Source organism: Gopherus evgoodei, chromosome 2, assembly GCF_007399415.2.
Source record: "Gopherus evgoodei ecotype Sinaloan lineage chromosome 2, rGopEvg1_v1.p, whole genome shotgun sequence".
NCBI lineage: Eukaryota > Metazoa > Chordata > Testudines > Testudinidae > Gopherus > Gopherus evgoodei.
In genome coordinates, this window is record NC_044323.1 from 186,968,113 (window position 1) to 186,987,965 (window position 19,853).

The following is a 19,853-nucleotide window of genomic DNA, read 5'->3' on the forward strand; positions in this document are numbered from 1 at the left end:
TTAATATAACCTTCTAACAAAAGCTCTTAAAAACTAAAATTGACCTTTCCCTGAGCATCTGATTTTTGCTTCTAATATCAGGGGTGAAATCCTGACTCCATTGAATTCAGTGGGAGCTTTGTTATTGACTCACCTCACATATCTGCAGCCAATGACTTCCTCATTTTTACTGGTTGGTTCTTTCTCCATTAACTTTAGGTAGCCATGTTGTAGAGATGGCCTGAAGACCTGGAGAGTAAAAACTACATCCTACAGGCACTGTCTGTGCCAGGACATGGGAAGAACAGGTCTAATTTTGACTATGGTTGTGGGATTGTGAATCTCTCTCTGACAGCTGTGATGACTCAGTAAGTTAACCAGATGTGTTTCAAATGTCCCCTTAGCTAAACAGCTGCAAATCCAGTCTGCTTTTCAGTTGTTAAAATCCATTTTTGCTCACTTTCCCTTGCTTCTCCACAAATTGAAAAGCTCCCAAAACCCAAAATCATACTAAACCAAGCTGCAATAAATCAGATGTTTGTGCTTTTTAAAAAATAAGTTATCCTTTACAACGGCAATTGTTTGAGGGAAGCTGAGAAGCTGCACTTTTGAAGCTGCTGACTTCTCCTTTTGGATGGCTACATCAGATCTCACTTAGTTTTTTGTAGAGTGAAGAAAGTTACCGTATTATTTTAGCTCTATTCATATAACAGTCTAGAATTAGACATGTCTACTCTTTTTAGGCTAATTTCTACTGAATTCAAAGTTTGTGTGTGTCAGTAGCCATGCTACTTTGGGCTTTGATCTCAAATTACAAGTTAGTTATCATGGAGACATCTCAACACATAGATAGGAGCTCTTGAGTTGGTGGTGATTCAATAGGTCATGCTCTTCCTCCTGAGCGTACTGAAAGTGCGACTAGAGATGTGCTGTCTTTTTTTTTAATGAGATCTCAAATTGAAGTTCTAAGCATTTGTGATCAGTAAAGAACTTGTGGCATTGTTTTTACGACAAAAGGGATGTTACTTCCACTATCCAGATGAAATTCCATTTTGAGCAACTACCTTCTGCCTACCCAGTTTTACCCATTTGCTACCTGTCCTTAACCGTTGTGTTGCTATAGCTGTAGACTGTTAAAACAGCTGCTGCACCCAACCGTAGTTTGCTGTATTTCAGTGGTGGATAAAGTGATGCTGCTTATAGCAGTTGTCAGTAGTAACTGACTAGGAAGAAGTTTGGTTTGTTCTGCTTCTCATTAAGTAGCTGTAAAATGGGGATAATTATATAGCGTACAAATGAAATATGAAGTTATAAAGGATTTAAAATATCCAGATATGTATACGGTACATGCAGTTTAGATAGGCGACTATCATTACACCCACTGGAGAGATGGTTAAAGTGAGACATGGAGAAATTAATTGACTTGTCTAGCAAGGCATTGTATTCTAATCAAATAAGTATGTGCCTAGTAACTATGACCCCAGGTTCCAAACCTGGTTCTCAAGTTGATTTGCTGTGTGATCTTAGGCCCAAATTTTCCAAAATGCCTATTAATTTTAGGTGACTCAGTTTTTGGATGCTCAACCTCAACATGTCAAGTTGGGTGCCCAAAAATGGAAGCACCCAAAATTAGTGAAGACAATTTGTCCCTTAACTTTTCTTAGCTTCTGCTTGCCTTCTTGTACAATCCAGGTAAATGCATGCTACTTAGCGCTGTTGTGAGGACTTAGTAATGTTTGGAAACTGGGAGAATTAGGATTGGAATGGAGGACCATCTTGCTTTCCAGTGCTGAGGTTAATCCTCTAGATTACATCCCTTTAATTTTAGGGGTAGGATGTGAGAGGAGGGAATTAGGACAGCCTATGTTGTGCATCAATAACTGGAGATGGAGACCCAAAAGGAGAAGCTCCAGTTGCTAAAGATTTAAAGGCGTAGCAACCATTTTTTTCTGCACTGATTCAACTCACATATTTATGCATTTTGGTTTTAGTAATATTTTTATTTGTATTTGTGTGATTTGGTTATCACTGAGATGCCAGTAGCTGAGATAAGTAAACAGTACAGTGTATTACTACAGTACAAGGGATTTATGAGTTTTTAAACATTGAGATAAACAACATTATTGGAAATAATGCAAACATGCACAAACGTTACTGGTGATCTTTATACAGCACAATGTAATTTCTCAAAAGGTTTGCAACAAAAAATGGCAAAGCAACAAGGTCTCTTTGAACGATTTAGTGATATCATTTCAGAGAGAGATGGGCCTAGTGAATACTTAACAGTTGCTATCATGGATAAGACGACATTTTAACAGCTTCAGGTAGTTGTCAATTTTGTGGGAATCCCTACGCAGGCAGTGCAGCAGACTGTAAAAGGCGAAGAGACGGGAGTCCTCATCTGCCATTTGCAGGGATGGGAGACCTGACCACCTAGAGTAGACTTCGTTTTCTATTTCACCAGGATGAACCTAATCAAAAGGAAACAAAGTGATAGTGTTTCACTGAGAGCACTACTGGGCTAAGCTATAGAAGCTAGGGAATCAGACAGGAGAGCTCTAGGTAAAGCACCAAAGAGCCAAGTAATGCTTGCCTTGGGTATGCTGTCTAACTGATTAAAGCTTGTAAAACTCTGGTTTACATTATGGTCCCAAAGATCTTGCGGGCATGACACGTCCTAATGTATGAAACATTAAATCTGTACCTCAAAATAATGCTACATTATTGTAGCAGAGTGGGTCTCTGCTCCGGCCCGGAAGGGGTTAAAACAGCCATGGATAAGGGCTGGGGCTGGAGAAAGCAGCCTTTTAGGCTGGGCTGATTGGGGAAATGGCAGCAGCTGGGGCCATGCCCCAAACTGAGCAACAGGCCCTTATATAAGGGCAGAGAAGCCAGTAGCCCAGACAGTCTCTCTCTGCATTCAGAGAGAGAAGGGCCTGGCTGCAGGGAACCAAATAAAGGTACCTAGGGTGAAGCAGGGCTGGGGAAAGGCAGAGGAGCTGGGGAGCTCCTGCCTGGAAAGCCCCAGGCTGCAGCCTAGTAGACGGCTAAGAGGTACTGGGGGTTGCAGAGTGCAACCCAGGGGTAGGCCAAGGCAGCGGATCCAACCCCCTTTGCCGATGATGAGAGGCTAATACTGCAGTCTGCCCCAGGGCGTGGGGCTAGCTAATGACTGGACAGTTGCCAAGACACTGAGGCAAAGTGGGGATAGAGGGTGGGGGGGTTCCCAAGGTGGGGAAACCCCTAAGAAAGAGGAAGGGGTTACTGCCAGGGGGCAGAACCCCACATAAAAGGGGGACCGGGGTCCAGGGAGGGACACGGGCCAGTAGCCGAAAGGCGGATCACCGGCCTACAAAGGGCGCTCCGAGCTGGAATTTGAGCTAATTCCCGAGGGCGACCGGTAGGAGGCGCCGCAGGGGTGAGTCCACCCAGTTACAATTATATTTCTGTGTGTCTCTTTATTTCACTGAAAGTTTGCTCTTAAGCAGTATATACAGTGCTTACCTGCTCTAATGCCTGATGGAATCTGGTTTAATAACAAAGCCATTCCTTCCATTATGTGCAGCTCTGCCAGTGGCATTGCCTATTGGTTCAATCTGCCTTTAAGTTTTCCTGGGCAGGTGGATGGATCTGCTCTTGAGATTTCTTTACATGTACCCCCCACCTAGCTTTGTCTCAGCCGTTCTCTGAGACAAAGACTCTTGTTTGGACAGCCTCAGGAGTATGTTAAAGACAGAGACCGACATCAAGAGTGCTTCTTCATATAAATATCCACGGCTACAAAGCAAATACTGGGGTCCAGTACAATAAGAGGGGAAAACCGTAAGTGATACAGTGAAATCTGATAGAAGATTGAGTAAAAACTCATGTAGTGAGTGAGCATCTAAAATAAAGATTGGTTAAACTCTCCTCATTTGGAAGAGGCTTTCATCCATTTTCTCTTCTCGAGAAAAACTATACCTAATAGCAGGAAGATCACCTGTTCCTATCACCACTTGTGAAGCTGATTCATCCCTCCTGTGAAAACCAGCGGGGAACAAATACAAACCAAGACTGCCTATGGCTGTCTCTGGACAAGCGATTGGCCACACTGCAATAGTCTTGCCAGTGGACAAGAAACCATGACTTGACACTACTGATCTTTCCAACCTGATCTCTAAATCTGTTCCTAGAATGAGAACATGTAAGAAGACAATTCTGGCAGCACCTGATTTCCACTGTTACCTTGGACCCAGGTTTTGCACATGGATGTGGATGGAGATGTCTTGGCTTTAATTGGTAGATGCAGTAGTGGTCATGAACAAAGTCAGGTTGCTGTCTAAACAGACTCCAAACTGAGAGAATAAGACTATGTTTTGTGTGTGCTCTAGTAGAAGTTGGTGAATACCGTGAGCACTTCTTAAGGGTGTCCAGCTGTTTAGAACTTGACCAAAGTCAGTGACGTCTGAAACTTTGTAAAGTCCAGTTCAGCTACTGATTGATTTATGGGATCTGTCAGAGGCACCATTAAACATAAACAAACTTGAGCTGTTTTTAGTCAGGAAAGCTTTCAATCAGTTACTCATAACTCAAAAAAAGTTCTGTCCGACAACAGCTATGTTGTCTAGCCTTACCAAATTAGGGGGGGAGGGACTTTCTCATAATGCTCAGGAACCAGATCCAAGACAGAGAGGAGGACACCTCCGCAATGAAAAATTCCATGTTTATTGTCAGGGAATTCTTGCAAAATGCAAGACTTCAAGAACAGACTCTTAAACACCTCTTTTCCTGTTTGGAGAATTGTAAGCAATACTATATAGATTACTTACAAAATATCTATATTTTTAAAATATTATTAAGGTTGCAAAGTCAAGCACTCCAAAGTAAGGAAATGCCAGAATTAAAGGTCCCTTCTTGTGTGTGTGGATTATGATACAGTCTTTAATTACAGGATCATAAATTACTTTTTCCACAAAGTACCTGCCTCATTCAGTGCACAGGATGGACAGCACTCAGTGAACCACTATTCAATATTTTATTTTTTCCTCATTGCTCCAATGTGTGACGTAGGCCTTATTTACTGCACACTATTCAAATGCTGCTGTGAAGAATGAAATATTATTTCCTCATGGTATCTGAATGTTTCACAAACATTAATGCATTTATTTAATATTTATTTTGTTAATATCCCACTTTACGGGTAGGGAACTGAGGAACAGAGAGATTAAAGTAAAAAGTATCCACTAAATGTGGGTGCTAATCCTCCAGTTCAAAAGAAAATATATTCTATGGCTGTGTTATACAAGAGGTCAGACTGGATGATCACAATGGTTCTTTCAGGCCTTGGAATCTGTGAATGTGTGAGACCTCTAGGACCTGATTTCTCAGAGTAAATAAGCAGGGACCCCTTCAGACAACAGCCTCTTTGTTTATCCAACCCTGATTCATCCCAAGAACAAGTCCAATGTGTGCACAGGGGCTGAATTGAGGTTGCACTGACTACCTTCATCGGTCATTTCCTAACTTCTGAGAGCTTGACTTTTCAACCTTAATAATGTCCTTTTAATCCAGTTTTTGTGAGTGTAATTTCCTAGGTTTTTAAAAAATAAACTGAAAAAACAGAAATTCCCTCATGCGACATCATATTGACACCTGCACAGGACATTTGCAGAGTTGGACTCTTTAGATTCCCTACAGAGACCCCTGCCACTTGAGCCAATGGAGTAAATGATGGCAGTAGTAGGTTGTCATCTCTATGTGAACCAGTACTATAAGGGGATGAAACTCTCTGCCAGAGGATTTCACAGATATTTGCTCTCAGGAGAGGAATGGTTAGATTCAGGGATCTTGAATTCCTTTCCAGGCTTTGGAGAGATGTGTTCTTTAGTGGCCACAGTCTTCTACCTGTTTTCCCCAAGCTTGACTCCTTCTGCTCTTTCCTCTCTAGCCTGTTGGAGTCTCATTTCTCCTCATGTAGCCAGTCCTAATGTCCCTTACTCAGGCTTCTCATTCCAGTCCCAGTTCCCCACTCTTGGCTTCTCATCCAATTTATCTCTCTTCCTCCAAGGTTTCCAGTCAGCCCCACACATCCTGTCCACTCTGGCTACCTGTCAGTTTCCTCTGGCTCTTCATCCAATCTCAGCATCCACCCTCTCATTTCCCAGTGCTGGTGTTCTTGCCCAGCCAATCCCAGTCTGTTCCCAAAACTCCCAGTCCCAGTTCTCTTCCCTATGTCAACTCTCCCAGGCTCCTTGTCTCAATCTACTCCCCCCAGCCCCACCAGTTCTGGATTTTGTCCTCTCTACATTTGATTAAAGCACCTTCTTCTTCTATTTTGCCTGGGGCAAGCATGAGGAGCACTGAGTGCACAAGAAAGACAGACTCACTGCTCTCAGTCCTGGTGCCTGGATCCAGACTCATCACAGCCTGGAGCAGCCAAGAACATCAGTTGCAGGGAAAGTCCTTCTCGGACCCCTGAAGCCCCAGGCTGGAGCACACTCAGTTCAGATGGAATGTTTGGGGAATTAAGCTGTAAAGCTGTAACAACTCTCTACTGAGCATGTGTGAACTGCAAATTTTCAAAGGCTTATCTCTTGGATCAATTTGAGTGAATCTTCAGGTGGAAGCAAAGGCCACCCACCTGTCAAATTTCAAGTTGCTACTCCAAAGTATGAGGCCACCTAGAATATTTTTCCCTAGCTTTGTTCTTGGAAATGACTTAGCCTTTTTGGCTGAAATTTTCCAAATAATTCAGCCTGAAGCAGACACCCAGCATGGGAAATTTCAGCCCAAATATGTAGTTTGGCAAAGTTATAAGCAACTGGAAACAGGGTCTTATAATGGGAAATGTTGGGTACCTTAATACTAGTCGGTGCTATCATCTCTAGTGCATATATGGTCTCTGCATTTCTGCATCACAATCATTCCATTACTAGAGTAAAGCCTCTTGCATAGTGGAAACTTTTGCCAGGAGGCATTGTTAGGGGTTGCATAATCTTAAAGATACAAGTGAATACCTATTTGTGGAGGAAAAAAAGTTCTCCTTACCCTCTAATAAACAGAATGATTTGTTCTTAAAATTAAAAATAATCTGACCTTCTAGCCTCTTTAGAGAAATATAAAGATAATTAAAAATTAGGCAAAGGATATTAACACAGCATCCACAAACCATCTCACAAGGTTAAGACAGCACACATTTCAAAGATTAATCATTGAGTCTGAAAGGAAGCATGCTAGCATTTAGTTATAATAGTTCTGCTTGTCAGTGTCATAGCATATGTTGGACGTAGCGGGATCTTTTTGTGTCAACTGTTCGTTTATAAAAGGTGATCCCTTCTTTCTGTCTAAACATAGACACCAAAACTGTAGTGCAATAAAAGCATATAGTTTCTTAGTGGCCAAAAGGGAAGGAATTAAGGCGTTGCTTCTTTAATGGGCAACATTGTGGGCCAGATTCTCAGTTACAATTCAGCCTCTCATGTATTGCCTCTTTTGTGATGCAACACCAGCAGACCCAGGTCCTGCTCCAGCTGCACCCGACCCTGGTGTAGGGATGTGTTCAGGAAGGATGGATTCCATGCCAGTCTTCAGGTGGCATAAGGTCCCTTTAGGAACAGCACATGTTTAGAATCGGAGCAGATGAGTCCAGAGAATCCCTCCCCCTCCATCTCCATCACTTTCCTGCTCTGAACAGAATGAGCCTACTCCTGTATGTGGCTTCCAGGGAGCTTTGAACTAGGATATCAAGGCCCTAATGCTCACGTACCTGTCCAACTATTTTCTCCATTCCTTCTAGAAGGCGCTTGTTTTGTTCCTCAATCTCTACAGCCTTCCAGAGGATGGTATCTGGAGCTTCTTTGATACTTTGCACTTCAGAGACCAGATGGAGCAGGGGATCATTCCAGGCGCGCAGTACTCTGAGCACTAAATTCAGTAGGTCTTCATGCTATTCATTAACATTAAGAAGATGCAGTTAAAGCAAGAAGACTGTATGAAGGTAGCATGAGGAGGCAGTGCTGTATTCAGGTTAGAGCAGTGGTCTATGACCGAGGGAACATAGATTTTATTTCTGTCACTGATTTGCAGTGTACCCTTCGGCACGTCACTTGTCTTATCCATATATTTCAGTTCACCCCTCTGCAAATGGTGTATTCATGTACATACAATCAGTTATTATTAACAATGTGTTAAAAGAGAATTGGATGAATGGTGATAAAACACTGTAAATACAAAATATCACCAAAATTGTCTCCACAGTATATTGTATAGTGAGAGAGACTAGTTTAGCCTCTGTGAATGGAATTGCATTTAACTTGATAATTAGCCAATTTTTAATGAGACAGATTTAGAAGTCTGGTGGGATCTGAAAAAATATCTCAGCACCGAATGGAAGATGCACTCTGGGGTTGGCCACTTAATGCCTTTTATAAAGGATTTCTACTGTCTACAGAGCATAGTAAACATACCCTGCCATCTTCCTCATCCCCTTTGAAGAGTTTTGCTTCCAGGGAAAGTTCTTCTCTTTAGAAACTTTCACTGCTTCGGGTTAGGTGGAATCTCAAAAAGCTTTTGCTCTTTTGAGGGTGCTCCTAACCATTCTGCAGCACTAGAAACCTTTTAAAGTTGACACATGGGACTTACATTCTGCATCTGCTCCTGTGCTAAAAGAAAGAGAATTTGTAACCCTATTGCATAATAGTCTAAAAGGAGGATCTTGGGACTGCAAAACTCGGACTGGAGTGCAACTGGGAAAACATCAAACTCTGGCATAACTGTTCGGTGACTAAGCTTGAACACTGTCCTTTCCAAAGCATTTCCAAGGGCTAAGAGAAGGTGGACATACACATCTCTGTTTACGGCTGCCATCGTAAAATGGAGAATACAGACTTTAATGTGGCAATATCCAACATTGTTTGATTGTTACAATTACATTGTGTTGTTAAAGTATCTGTATCTGAGTGATGATGTGGCCACTTCTTATCTGGTGGCTATTGCATGGTTATCTATTGAGAGTCTGTCAACTGCTGCAGTAACTATAGAGCCAATAGCATAGTGCATACTGTATTTATGCATCTCTTTGACTACTGATGCCCCCTTTGCTCCTTCCCGTACCTTTTATTATTATCATGCTTAATTATTATCTAGTTGTATTAAAGTAATGCCCAAAGGCTCCAATGAGAGTGCTATACAGATATAAAGAAAGACTTGGCCTCTGCTCCAGAGAGTTTATAATGTAATTTGAAACAGTAAGCAGTAACTGAATGTAACATGCAAAGAGAGGGAGACTGAGAGCAACAGGAATAAGATAGTTTCTTTTATAGTACAAATATTGAAACTGAATATCTGTAAGAATTTTCATCAGTATTTGACATTTTCTACTTTTCTTTTCCTTGCGTTTGATTTTGAATCAACTGTTTCATCTCTTTCAGCTACCTGTGACCTATCCATCTCTAAATTCACCATTGCCTCTTTCTCCTCCTTTCATTCTGAAATAGGTTAAAAATGAGACTCACGTGAATCTGCTGAGCTTGCTCCTTGTCTTCAGGAGTGGTTAGGGAGGAAGTGTGGCAGCCATTAATGGCCTTTGTAATAAATCCCCGGCCTTGAGCGTAGCGCTCATCCTGTGGATCAACAACAACATGCATTTATGAAATAAATAGATGTCATGGCTCAGATATCCTAAAGGAAATTAAGTAGGTATTGTTCCTTTGGTTTCATCTCTGCATGTGCTGTGTTTGTCCAGCCACTATATAGAGAAGTCGTTGGGAAAGAAAATACTTTCTGGGATTAGATTCCTGCGCAGAATCTGTTTAGAAGGGATAGTTCCTATATTTTAGCATAGTGGTTCTTACAACTCTTCCTGGTGGTCTGAAAAATTAAATCATTTCGAGAATCAAGTAGTCGGGGATTTGGAGATCTAGGGGGTAAGATGTGTGTGAGGAGAATCTTTCTTATAAAGTGGTCCACAGAATGAACTATGTGGATATCTTTTTTTTTAACCTTACAATTTAAAGTTGTTTAAATATATTGTAATAGGAATGTCAGTTTTCTCAAATATTCCAGATGTAACTGGCTTATGGCTTGCTTATGGCTCTTTATAACTGTAGAGCTATATCCTTCCAAAAGAATAATCTTGTTCAGTGTCTTTCACTGGAGATAATGTGTCTACTTCCTCCTCTTCCTCCCTAACAGCCTTATTAATAATTTTCAAATATTGGCACCTATACAACTGCCATCAAATTTTATATCAAGCATGTATAAACTCAGCAGTCAGCGACTGAAAGCCTGCAAATCACTGAGCCTAGAAGGAATAGAGTAACTTGATGTCTTTGATATCTGAGTTTGTATTGAGTCAGTCCAGATCCAATCTTTCTGAAAAAAGGGCCAGTTTAATGAGACCTGTTACAGTTTGCTTATGTCCTAGGAAAATGTTTAATATTGTTTGTAGAAAACTAAAGGTTCAGTCCTATGGAAAAAAAAGTATGTGATCGTGTAAAATTAAAGACTGCATCATAATAAGGCTTGGCAGAATTTGATTTTTCTTTTTTTATAATTTCAATGGATAATATCTATGGCTATTTTGAAACATTTTATTAGCTATCTAATAGTTGTGGGAAATGAATAGATCAGATGATGAGGGGAGTCAGACAATAATTGTTTAATGACAGTAGATGCTGAGATTCAAGAGGTTAAAGCTTTATAATTGTTAAAACACCAATTGTCAGCACCACATATCAAAAATAGAAACTAAATATCCTTAAACCAAACTCTAAGTTCTCAAGCAACATGTTTCTTACTTTGCCTATCTGTACCATTTTGATTATTATCGATGGAAATGTTGGTTGGTTTCTGTGTATGGTGAAATCCACAACGTACTGACATTTACCAATCCTTCCAAACCCAATCCTCATGTGTATGATAAGGGTGATGAATTAAGTTGAAACGGCAACCTTCGTTCAGTATTTCAAAACTTTTGAGTGCTCGAGTTTTCAACCTTAATGTTTCTTTAATGTAGTTTATTGCACAATTTCGTAGGTCTTTTTGAAAAGCAAACTGGAAGAACAGAAATTCCTCCACGTGGCACCTTATTGACACCCACTTGATTCATCAGCAGGGTCAGAACCTTTAGCTCCACCAAGGAGCGACACCAGACTTTCTGGCGCCCTAGGCAGAATTCGAGGGGCGGCATGGGGCACGCGGGAGCTTCTAATTCCGCTCCCATCACGCCACCGAAGAAGGACCCTCTGCCGAAATGCCACAGACGACAGCGGCAGTCATTGAGCTGCTCAATTGCCTGCCGCTGTTTTCTGTGGAAGGTCGGCAGAAGGTCCTTCTTCGGCGGCACGACGGGAGTGGAACCGGAAGCTCCCGTGTGCCCCATGAGGAGCACACAAAATGCCGCCCCCCGAATCCCGGTGCCCTAGGCGGCCACCTAGAGACGCCTAATGGAAGCGCCGGCTCTGGCTCCACCACGCAGACCTCTGCCATTGGACCTAATGGAGTAACTCACAGCAGTTGTAGGTTGTTGTTTCTGTGTGGACCAGTGCTGGAGGGGAATGACAGACATTGCCAGTGGGTTTCACAAATATTTGCTGACCGCAGAGGTGTGATGAGACTCAGGAATCTTAAGTTCCATTCCAGACTCTGGAGGGAAGCGTGCTGTTGTGGACACAGATACTACTAACCCTGTTTCCCCAAGCCTGAACTATTTCATATTGCTAAGCTCCACTTGTGTGGTTTTTTTTTTTTTTTTTTTTTTTTAAGTATTGTATTGCAGTTCCTGTCAAGTCTCACTCATAAAAGGCTGAGTACTTACAAATTCGTTGAACATTTCTGAGGAGAGGGAATGGATGTAGTGTGAGAGTTTAACTGCACGGTCAAAAAGATTCCCAAGGGAGACCTGACAACCAACAGACCCACTGGGACAGATTGGCAATGAGGTCACACCTTTCTTTGACAGGAACATGTTAGATACCAGCAGAACCACCAGCAGCACACCTGTTCAGGTTTAAAACAAAATGCAGATTTAGAAGGCGTCGTATAGCAAAAACTATCACAATTTTTTAGGAAACGGTTCCCTCTGTTACAATATACTGCATTCTCTCCTGTCTCTTACCACTGTACCTGCCTTGGTTATGCAGCAATAAGTGGGAAAAAAAATCAGCCTTCCCCACTTTGTAAATATAAATACATAATTATATTTTCATAGATACATAGTTGGAAAACTAGGTTGCTCCCTTTTATTTTTCACCCAGCCCTCCACAAATGTGCTTTTCTTCTTTGCAAATGTTTGCAGTTTTTAAATTAATTTTGAAGGAGGGCAGTTATGTCACTCTCTAAAGATTCTGATTGTCCTAGGAATTCCCTCAAAAGATTTCCAGCAGCTGTGCTGTTTAGCAATTTGAGTTTAACCTTAAAGTGCCTCCTGATAACAAAACACATAGTGTACTTCAGGGTATGTCTACACGACAGATTTATTCCGATTTTACAGAAACCAGTTTTTTAAAACAGATTTTATAAAGTTGAGTGCATGCGGCCACACTAAGCACATTAATTCGGCGGTGTGCGTCCATTTACCGAGGCTAGCGTTGATTTCCAGAGTGTTGCACTGTGGGTAGCTATCCTGTAGCTATCCCATAGTTCCTGAAGTCTCCCCCACCCATTGGAATTCTGGGTTGAGATCCCAATGCATGATGGGGCAAAAACAGTGTCGCGAGTGATTCTGGGTAAATGTCATAACTCAATCCTTCCTCCGTGAAAGCAACGGCAGACAATCATTTCACGCCCTTTTTCCCTGGATTGTCCTGGCAGATGCCATAGCATGGCAACCATGGAGCCTGTTTTGCTTTTTGTCACTGTCACCGTATGTGTACTGGATGCTGCTGACAGAGGTGGTATTGCAGTGCTACATAGCAGCATTCATTTGCCTTTGCAAGGTAGCAGAGACGATTATCATCCCTATTGCACCATCTGCCATTGTAAATTGGCGATGAGATGATGGTTATCAGTCATTTTGAACCATTTGCATTTGGAAATTGGCGATGACGGTTATCAATCCTTTTGTACCATCTGCTGCTGTCATGAGTGTTCTGGCTGGCCTCGCTGAGGTCAGCCGGGGGCGCATGGACAAAAATGGGAATGACTCCCTTCTTTATGTTTTGACTAAAAATAGAGTCAGTCCTGCCTAGAATATGGGGCAAGTGTACTAAAGAACCAGAGAGCACAGCCGCTCCATTTCAGAGCCCCGGAGATCCCGCAGGAATGATGAGCTGCATGCTATTCTAGGGAGTGCCCCTGCAACAACCACACCCATTGCTTCCCTTCTCCCCCATCCCTCCTGGGCTACTGTGGCAGTGTCCCCCCATTTGTGTGATGAAGTAATAAAGAATGCAGGAATAAGAAACACTGACTTTTAATGAGATAAAATGAGGGAGAGGCAGCCTCCAGCTGCTATGATAGTCCAGGCAGTACAGAATCTTTTCTTTAGACATGAAAGGGGGGGCTGATGGAGCTCAGCCTCCAGCTGCTATGATGAGGACGGTTACCCAGCCTTTTGTACCATCTGCCAGGAATGACAAGGAGTCATTCTCATTTTTACCCAGCCGACCTCACCAAGGCCAGCCAGGAGCACTCATGTGCTGCTGCTGATGATAGATACCAGTCATTTTGCACCATCTGCCACTGGGAAGGGGATGCTGGTGTTCAGCGCTGTAGCACCTCATCTACCAGTGGCATGCAGTAGACATAGGGTGACATTGAAAAAAGGGGAGAAACGATTTTTTCCCTTTTCTTTCAGGGGCGGGGGAAGGATGTAAATTGATGACATACACCCTGAAACACCCGGGGAAAATGGCATTGGGCACTCAGCCAAGAATACAAATGCTTTTCGGAGACTGCGGGGACTGTGGGATAGCTGGAGTCCTCAGTACCCCCTCCCTCCCTCCATGAGCATCCATTTGATTCTTTGGCTTTCTGTTATGCTTGTCAGGCAGCACTGTACTGAGTCCCTGCTGTGGCCTCCATCTATCATAGCCTGGAGATTTTTTCAAAGGCTTTGTCATTTCGTCTTCTGTAATGGAGCTCAGATAGAACAGATTTGTCTCCCCATACAGCGATCAGATCCAGTATCTCCTGTACAGTCGATGCTGGAGCTCTTTTTGGATTTGGAACTGCATCGCCACCTGTGCTGATCAGAGCTCCACGCTGGGCAAACAGGAAATGAAATTCAAAAGTTCGCAGGGCTTTTCCTGAATACCTGGCCAGTGCATCTGAGTTCAGATTGCTTTCCAGAGTGGTCACAATGATGCACTGTGGGATACCGCCCGGAGGCCAATACTGTCAATTTGCGGCCACACTAACCCTAATCTGACATGGCAATATCGATTTCACGCTACTCCTCTTGTCGGGGAGGAGTTCAGAAATTGGTTTTAAGAGCCCTTTATATCGATATAAAGGGCTTTGTTGTGTGGACGGGTGCAGGGTTAATTCAGTTTAACGCTGCTAAATTCAGTTGAAACGCGTAGTGTAGACCAGGCCTCAGTCCCTTTCTGATCTTTTGAAGCTTTTATAAAGGACTTCTGAATGCAGGGTTAATTCAGTTTAACGCTGCTAAATTCGGTTTAAACGCGTAGTGTAGACCAGGCCTCAGTCCCTTTCTGATCTTTTGAAGCTTTTATAAAGGACTTCTGAATGTCTTACAGACAAAACAGATCTGGTAAAACTTTTAATATGAACTTGATAGAATTAGTTTTCTAGTGAAATAAAATATGCGCAGAAGTACAGTGAAATTTTTAAAAAGGAATACCTGATAAATGAATACATTGGTTCAAATATTAGTATCCCATGCAGCTAGAGGTAGAATACACCACAAAAATGACTTGATAAATATACTGTTTTATCAAATGTATTCATTTTATGTGTGCCAAACTAAAATATACCCAATAAAACAGAAGAACCCCCTTTATATCATCTATTAAAGCAATAGCATGTAGTTCAGCAAGTTTCTCTCTGGCGCTGAACTAAAAAAAAAAAATCATTTTATCTACATAACCATTGGGGGGGGTGTAGGGATAGCTCAGTGGTTTAAGCACTGGCCTGCTAAATCCAGGGTTGTTGTGAGTTCAATCCTTGAAGGGACCATTTAGGGATCTGGAGCACAAAACAAAACAAAACCAACAACCTGTCAGGGACAGTACTTGGTCCTGCTAGTGAAGGCAGGGGACTGGACTTGATGACCTTTCAAGGTCCCTTCCAGCTCTGTGAGATAGGTATATCTCCATAATGCACAAACCCCATAAACAATATGCACTCAATATGCTGCAGAAAGAGGAGTGTGCTAGGAAAGAATTAGATGGTGAAGGAAAATTAAGAGATTGGGATTAGGTTACAGGGCATGCACTTGTAAATCCCTAGTTTGATTCTGGACAATGTAGGTAACAACTGAAAGTCATTGCTTTCTGACAGCTATTCAGTGGCTTTTGTGAAATAAATAGGCAATTTGGGTGTGCCAGTGTCACATCCTAGATCAATTATAATTGACATTAATCAGTACTCCTGTTAGTCTAAGGCCAGTACAGTCCTATATTGGTATAATTACATTGTTCAGGGATGTGAGAAATCCAACTCTCAAGAAGGTGGATTAACTATGCCAACGGGAGAAGCTCTCCTGTCAGTATACTCACTAAGGCCATCTACACTGCCACTACCTTCTCACTCCTAGGAATAGACTCTCCACATAGAGCTGGAGGAAACTTGGACTGATGCTGCCTGTACTGTATCTGTTGTATGGCTAAAGAGAGGACTTCAGTCTACAGACCTGTTACTCCAACACCTTTCTTCATTCCATACCAAATTCACTCTAACTTAAAGAAAGCGCGCTCGCTCGCGCACAAACACAAACACACACACACACACACACACACACACACACACACACAAAATATCAAAAAGCCAATGGCAAGAGACTTACCTTTCAGTGAAGCCCCCTTGCTCATGGTAGTGAGCATGTGTGACAACTTTCTTCACCAGAAAGAAGCGTGAAGTTCTTATTCTCATCTTCTGTGGGTGCCAGTTTTATACACCCTCCAGGGGCTATGATGAATATATTCAGCAGGTTGTTTCCCATGCTTCCTCATCATTGAGTTTACATTCTTAATTACAAACATCAAAATGCTCCTCCATTTCATATTCATATTCAGCGTGACTTTGTGGCTTGGGGGAGGGAATTTGATAAGTTTGGCTGTGAGATCTTAGAGTGGACTGGAGTAGTACACTGATGGTCAGAATGAGAGAGTAGACATATTCTGCTCTTAGGTGCAAATCCCACTGATCTCTGTGGGAGTCTAGTTTAGGCCAGAGTGTTCTAGTTAGCAAGTTGGGAAAGATATTCTCAACTTTTACTGTCTTATTGATGGCTTCCTCTTTACATCAGCAGGACACATTATTTTCATTAATTATAATTATGGGTAACTGTGTAAGGGAAACAGTATCTTGCAACGTCAGCATTACAGACCTTGAGAGAGAAGTGACACAAATTGCACTGAAATCTGCCAAAAGAGAGGAAATAGAGGCTCCTCCAAATAAGATGCTTCATCTATAAAACTAGTATGTTGAAGACTCAGCATGATAGGAATGCAGCTCAGTTCAGGAAAGAGAAAGACTAGGGAGCTTGAATTTGAATCCAAAGGATTAGATCTTTAAATAGTAACCAAGAAGTATTGTTTTGTCCTGAATCTGAAAGGTGCTGAGAGTGAAGAGTGCAATTCTTTTAAGCATATTTAAATAATAATAATAATAATAATAATAATAAAACAGTATAAAACATATGTTTGCTGCTTACTTAAGTATTATCTATTAATGTAAACCTGATAAAAGATGAGATTTTTTTGTATAGATGAAAGTTATGTATTTAAAAAATCTACATATTCACTTTATGGAAAGTGGTGGTTGTTCTAATCAACAGGATGTATAATTTGTTTCTAGGTCTGACATTTCTCTGGTAATCTACAAGCTACCCAGCTGGTCAGCTCTAGTAGGCCCCATGTTATTGTGTGAGGCCCATCTGTATGAATGTATTAGCGAGTGCTTAATCTCTCATCTGTTCCTCAGATCTATTTACCTATGAAAAAAACTTTCCAAATTAAATGATTATTATGAATAAGGAATTAATTTTTAATGAATATCTTACCTTCAGATAACCCATTCCATACCCATGTAATGGGCATATATGGAACCCTGAATTCTTTGTTTTGTAACTGTGGATGTAAAGGGTGAAAATTAAAAACATGGGAGAGGAGAGTTATAGAGGGTAAACTATGAGATGCAGGGGTCAAGAAACAGTATCCAATTAGAAATGCATCAGAAACAGGCTGTAATTACCAACAGGATGTTGCTCAGGCTTGGGTCAATTATTAGAATAGTATCTGCTTAAACTCATAAGGGAATCAAATCAAGACTAGGCTTGGTTTGAGATCTGAGGCACAGGAAAGCAAGTCAGAAGAACTGGCCTCTTCCCTCAGCCCTTTGTTCCACAGACTTCTGGTTGGATCTTGGGCAAGTCATGTGTTAACCTCTGTGTGTCAGTCTGATATACTTACCTACCTAATGGGTATTTTTGATGTCTAGTTCATAATATTTGGAATCCTCAGATGCAAACCACCAAAGAAGCACAAAATAATCTTCACATTTTGTTGACATATGCATTAGGAATTACTGAGGGCTTGTCTTCACTACCGGGGAGATAGACACTGCTGCAATCGATGTGGTGGGTGTTAGTTTAGCGTGTCTTCACTAGACCCGCTAAATCGACAGCAGAGTGCTCTGTGGTTGACTCTGGTACTCCACCAGAATGAGAAGAGTTTAGGTAAGTAAACGGGAGAGCATCTCCCGTCAATGCAGCGCAGTGAAGACACCGCAGTAAGTTGACCTAAGCAACATCGATACGAGTTACGTTATTCACATAGCTGGAGTAGTGTAACTTAGGTCGACTTAGCCCCGTAGTGTAGACAAGGCCTTAGAACTAGGACTGAGGATACTGTGCTTTTCTATTGTTCCTTCCTCCCAAGATCTCCAAGTGAGTTACAAACACAAATGGATTAAACTTCAAAACAATCTGAATAGGCAAAGGAAGAGAAGAAACGCACCTATCAGAGAGGTAAATGTAAAGGTGAAATCCCCTTTAACAGATGTAACTGTTGATAGAGAGAGAGAGCTGTTACGTGGCTTGTCCTAGGTCCCACAGGAAGTCTGTGGCACAGCTGAGAGAGAACCAAGACCTCTTGATTCCCAGACCTCTGCCTTAAGTAAAGACTTCTTCACTGACCTTATCATAAATCCAAAAGAAGGAGGAGATATAATAATGAGGTAAAGACAAAGAAAGAAAAGAAATAAGTCAATGGGGTAATATTCTTTAAAGCTATAACAATTTGTATTAAAAACAGTGAGAATCAAATATTATGTATAGCTGTATATTATGTTTATGTTAGCAGAAAAAAGGAAAGGCATGACTGGCAAGACGGTCATACAATACAATGCTATATTCATTATAGTGTCATTTTTTTACTTAAGATAAATATGTCAGAGCTAAAAAGTAGGATTTTTCTCAGAGATAAGAATGATTCTACCTCTACAAGTTCACACCATTCTATGCCTTTCTTAGGCTCTCTGAAATGTGAAAAGTATGTTGCATAGTTGATATATACCTGAAATAGGGCTTTTCATAAGAAAGAAAATAGGTTATTACCCTGTAGCTATCTCTGTTGGATACACACTTTTAACAATCTGAACTGAAGACTGGATAATGTATCTTGATTTTGCTATACAGGGAGCTGGAAATGCATTTATCTGGTAGAAAAGAACACAACTGATACAGAAGTTTGAAAAAGACAGTTTGGGCCACATTTTAAAAAGCTGGGTCCTAAACTATACATGCAAATCTCACATTTGAGCGTGTGAATAAAGTACACATGAAATAATCATTTGTATACTCCAGGGGTTCTCAAACTGGGGGTTGAGACCGCTCAGGGGGACACCAGATTATTACATGGGGGGTCACGAGCTATCAACTTCCACCCCAAACCCCGCTTTGCCTCCAGCATTTATAATGGTGTTAAATATATAGACAAGTGTTTTTAATTTATAAGTGGGGGGGGGGTCACACTCAGAGGCTTGCTGTGTGAAAGGGGTCACCAGTACAAAAGTTTGAGAACCACTGGTATACTCGGCTACCTGTACCATAATGTTTTGCAGTTATAATTTAGGTATAGAATATTGAAAATATAACTATTTGTGTCTTTGGTTCATATGTAGTTTACACACTTTTCCAATTACTGCATTTATCAGTTAGATATGGAAAGATACAAAACAATTTGGTCTCGAGAAAGAACAGGAGCTTGCACCAAAAGTGATCAACACAAAAAACCCCAAAAACAATTATAGACTTTCTTTATCTAAAATGATTCTCGACTTTTTTTTTCTATTCTGTTTACGCCCTACAATCTCTAAGATCTGGGACTTTCATGCAAAAATAAAAGGGAGAGACTGATATTCTGGGATTCTGTAAATCAAGTGGCTTTTATTGCTTGACAATTGAAAAATATGCTTTCAAAATGTTTGCCACAGACGGAACAGAAAAATGGAGAATAAATATTTCTGTAGTGAGATTTCTATATGCAGGCCTGTGAAAAACAGATAAGAACGTAAGGGACAATGATTTCATATGGGGGAAAAATAAAAAACAAATGGAAATCGTTGGGAAATTTTCTGTTGACTTTTAATGTCAATTTAAATACCTATGTGGTTTCATACTCTCTATTAGAAGCAGACATGGCAGAACATGTTTAAAAAATAGTTTATTATCATTTGCACTGTGATGACACATACTCAAGTTGCACCATAAA

General features: G+C 41.2%; 1 protein-coding gene across 1 annotated transcript; it reads right to left on the bottom strand.

Annotated features, from left to right (window-relative positions):
• Positions 1–2,258: 2,258 nt before the first annotated feature.
• Positions 2,259–15,962, bottom strand: PRL (prolactin). Its single transcript, XM_030552530.1, has 5 exons — positions 15,926–15,962; positions 11,774–11,955; positions 9,471–9,578; positions 7,724–7,903; positions 2,259–2,450 (listed from the first exon to the last, which is right to left on the bottom strand). The coding sequence occupies exons 1-5, from the start codon at positions 15,960–15,962 to the stop codon at positions 2,259–2,261; spliced, it is 699 nt and encodes a 232-aa protein (XP_030408390.1).
• Between the last annotated feature and the right edge of the window lie 3,891 nt (positions 15,963–19,853).

Coding starts and splice junctions, on each gene's coding strand:
- PRL (XM_030552530.1), bottom strand. CDS start 15,962: ATGCTCACTACCATGAGCAAGGGGGCTTCACTGAAAG. Junction 11,956..15,925: donor CAAGGGGGCTTCACTGAAAG/GTAAGTCTCTTG, acceptor AAACCTGAACAG/GTGTGCTGCTGGTGGTTCTG. Junction 7,904..9,470: donor AGCAAGCTCAGCAGATTCAC/GTGAGTCTCATT, acceptor GTTAATGAATAG/CATGAAGACCTACTGAATTT.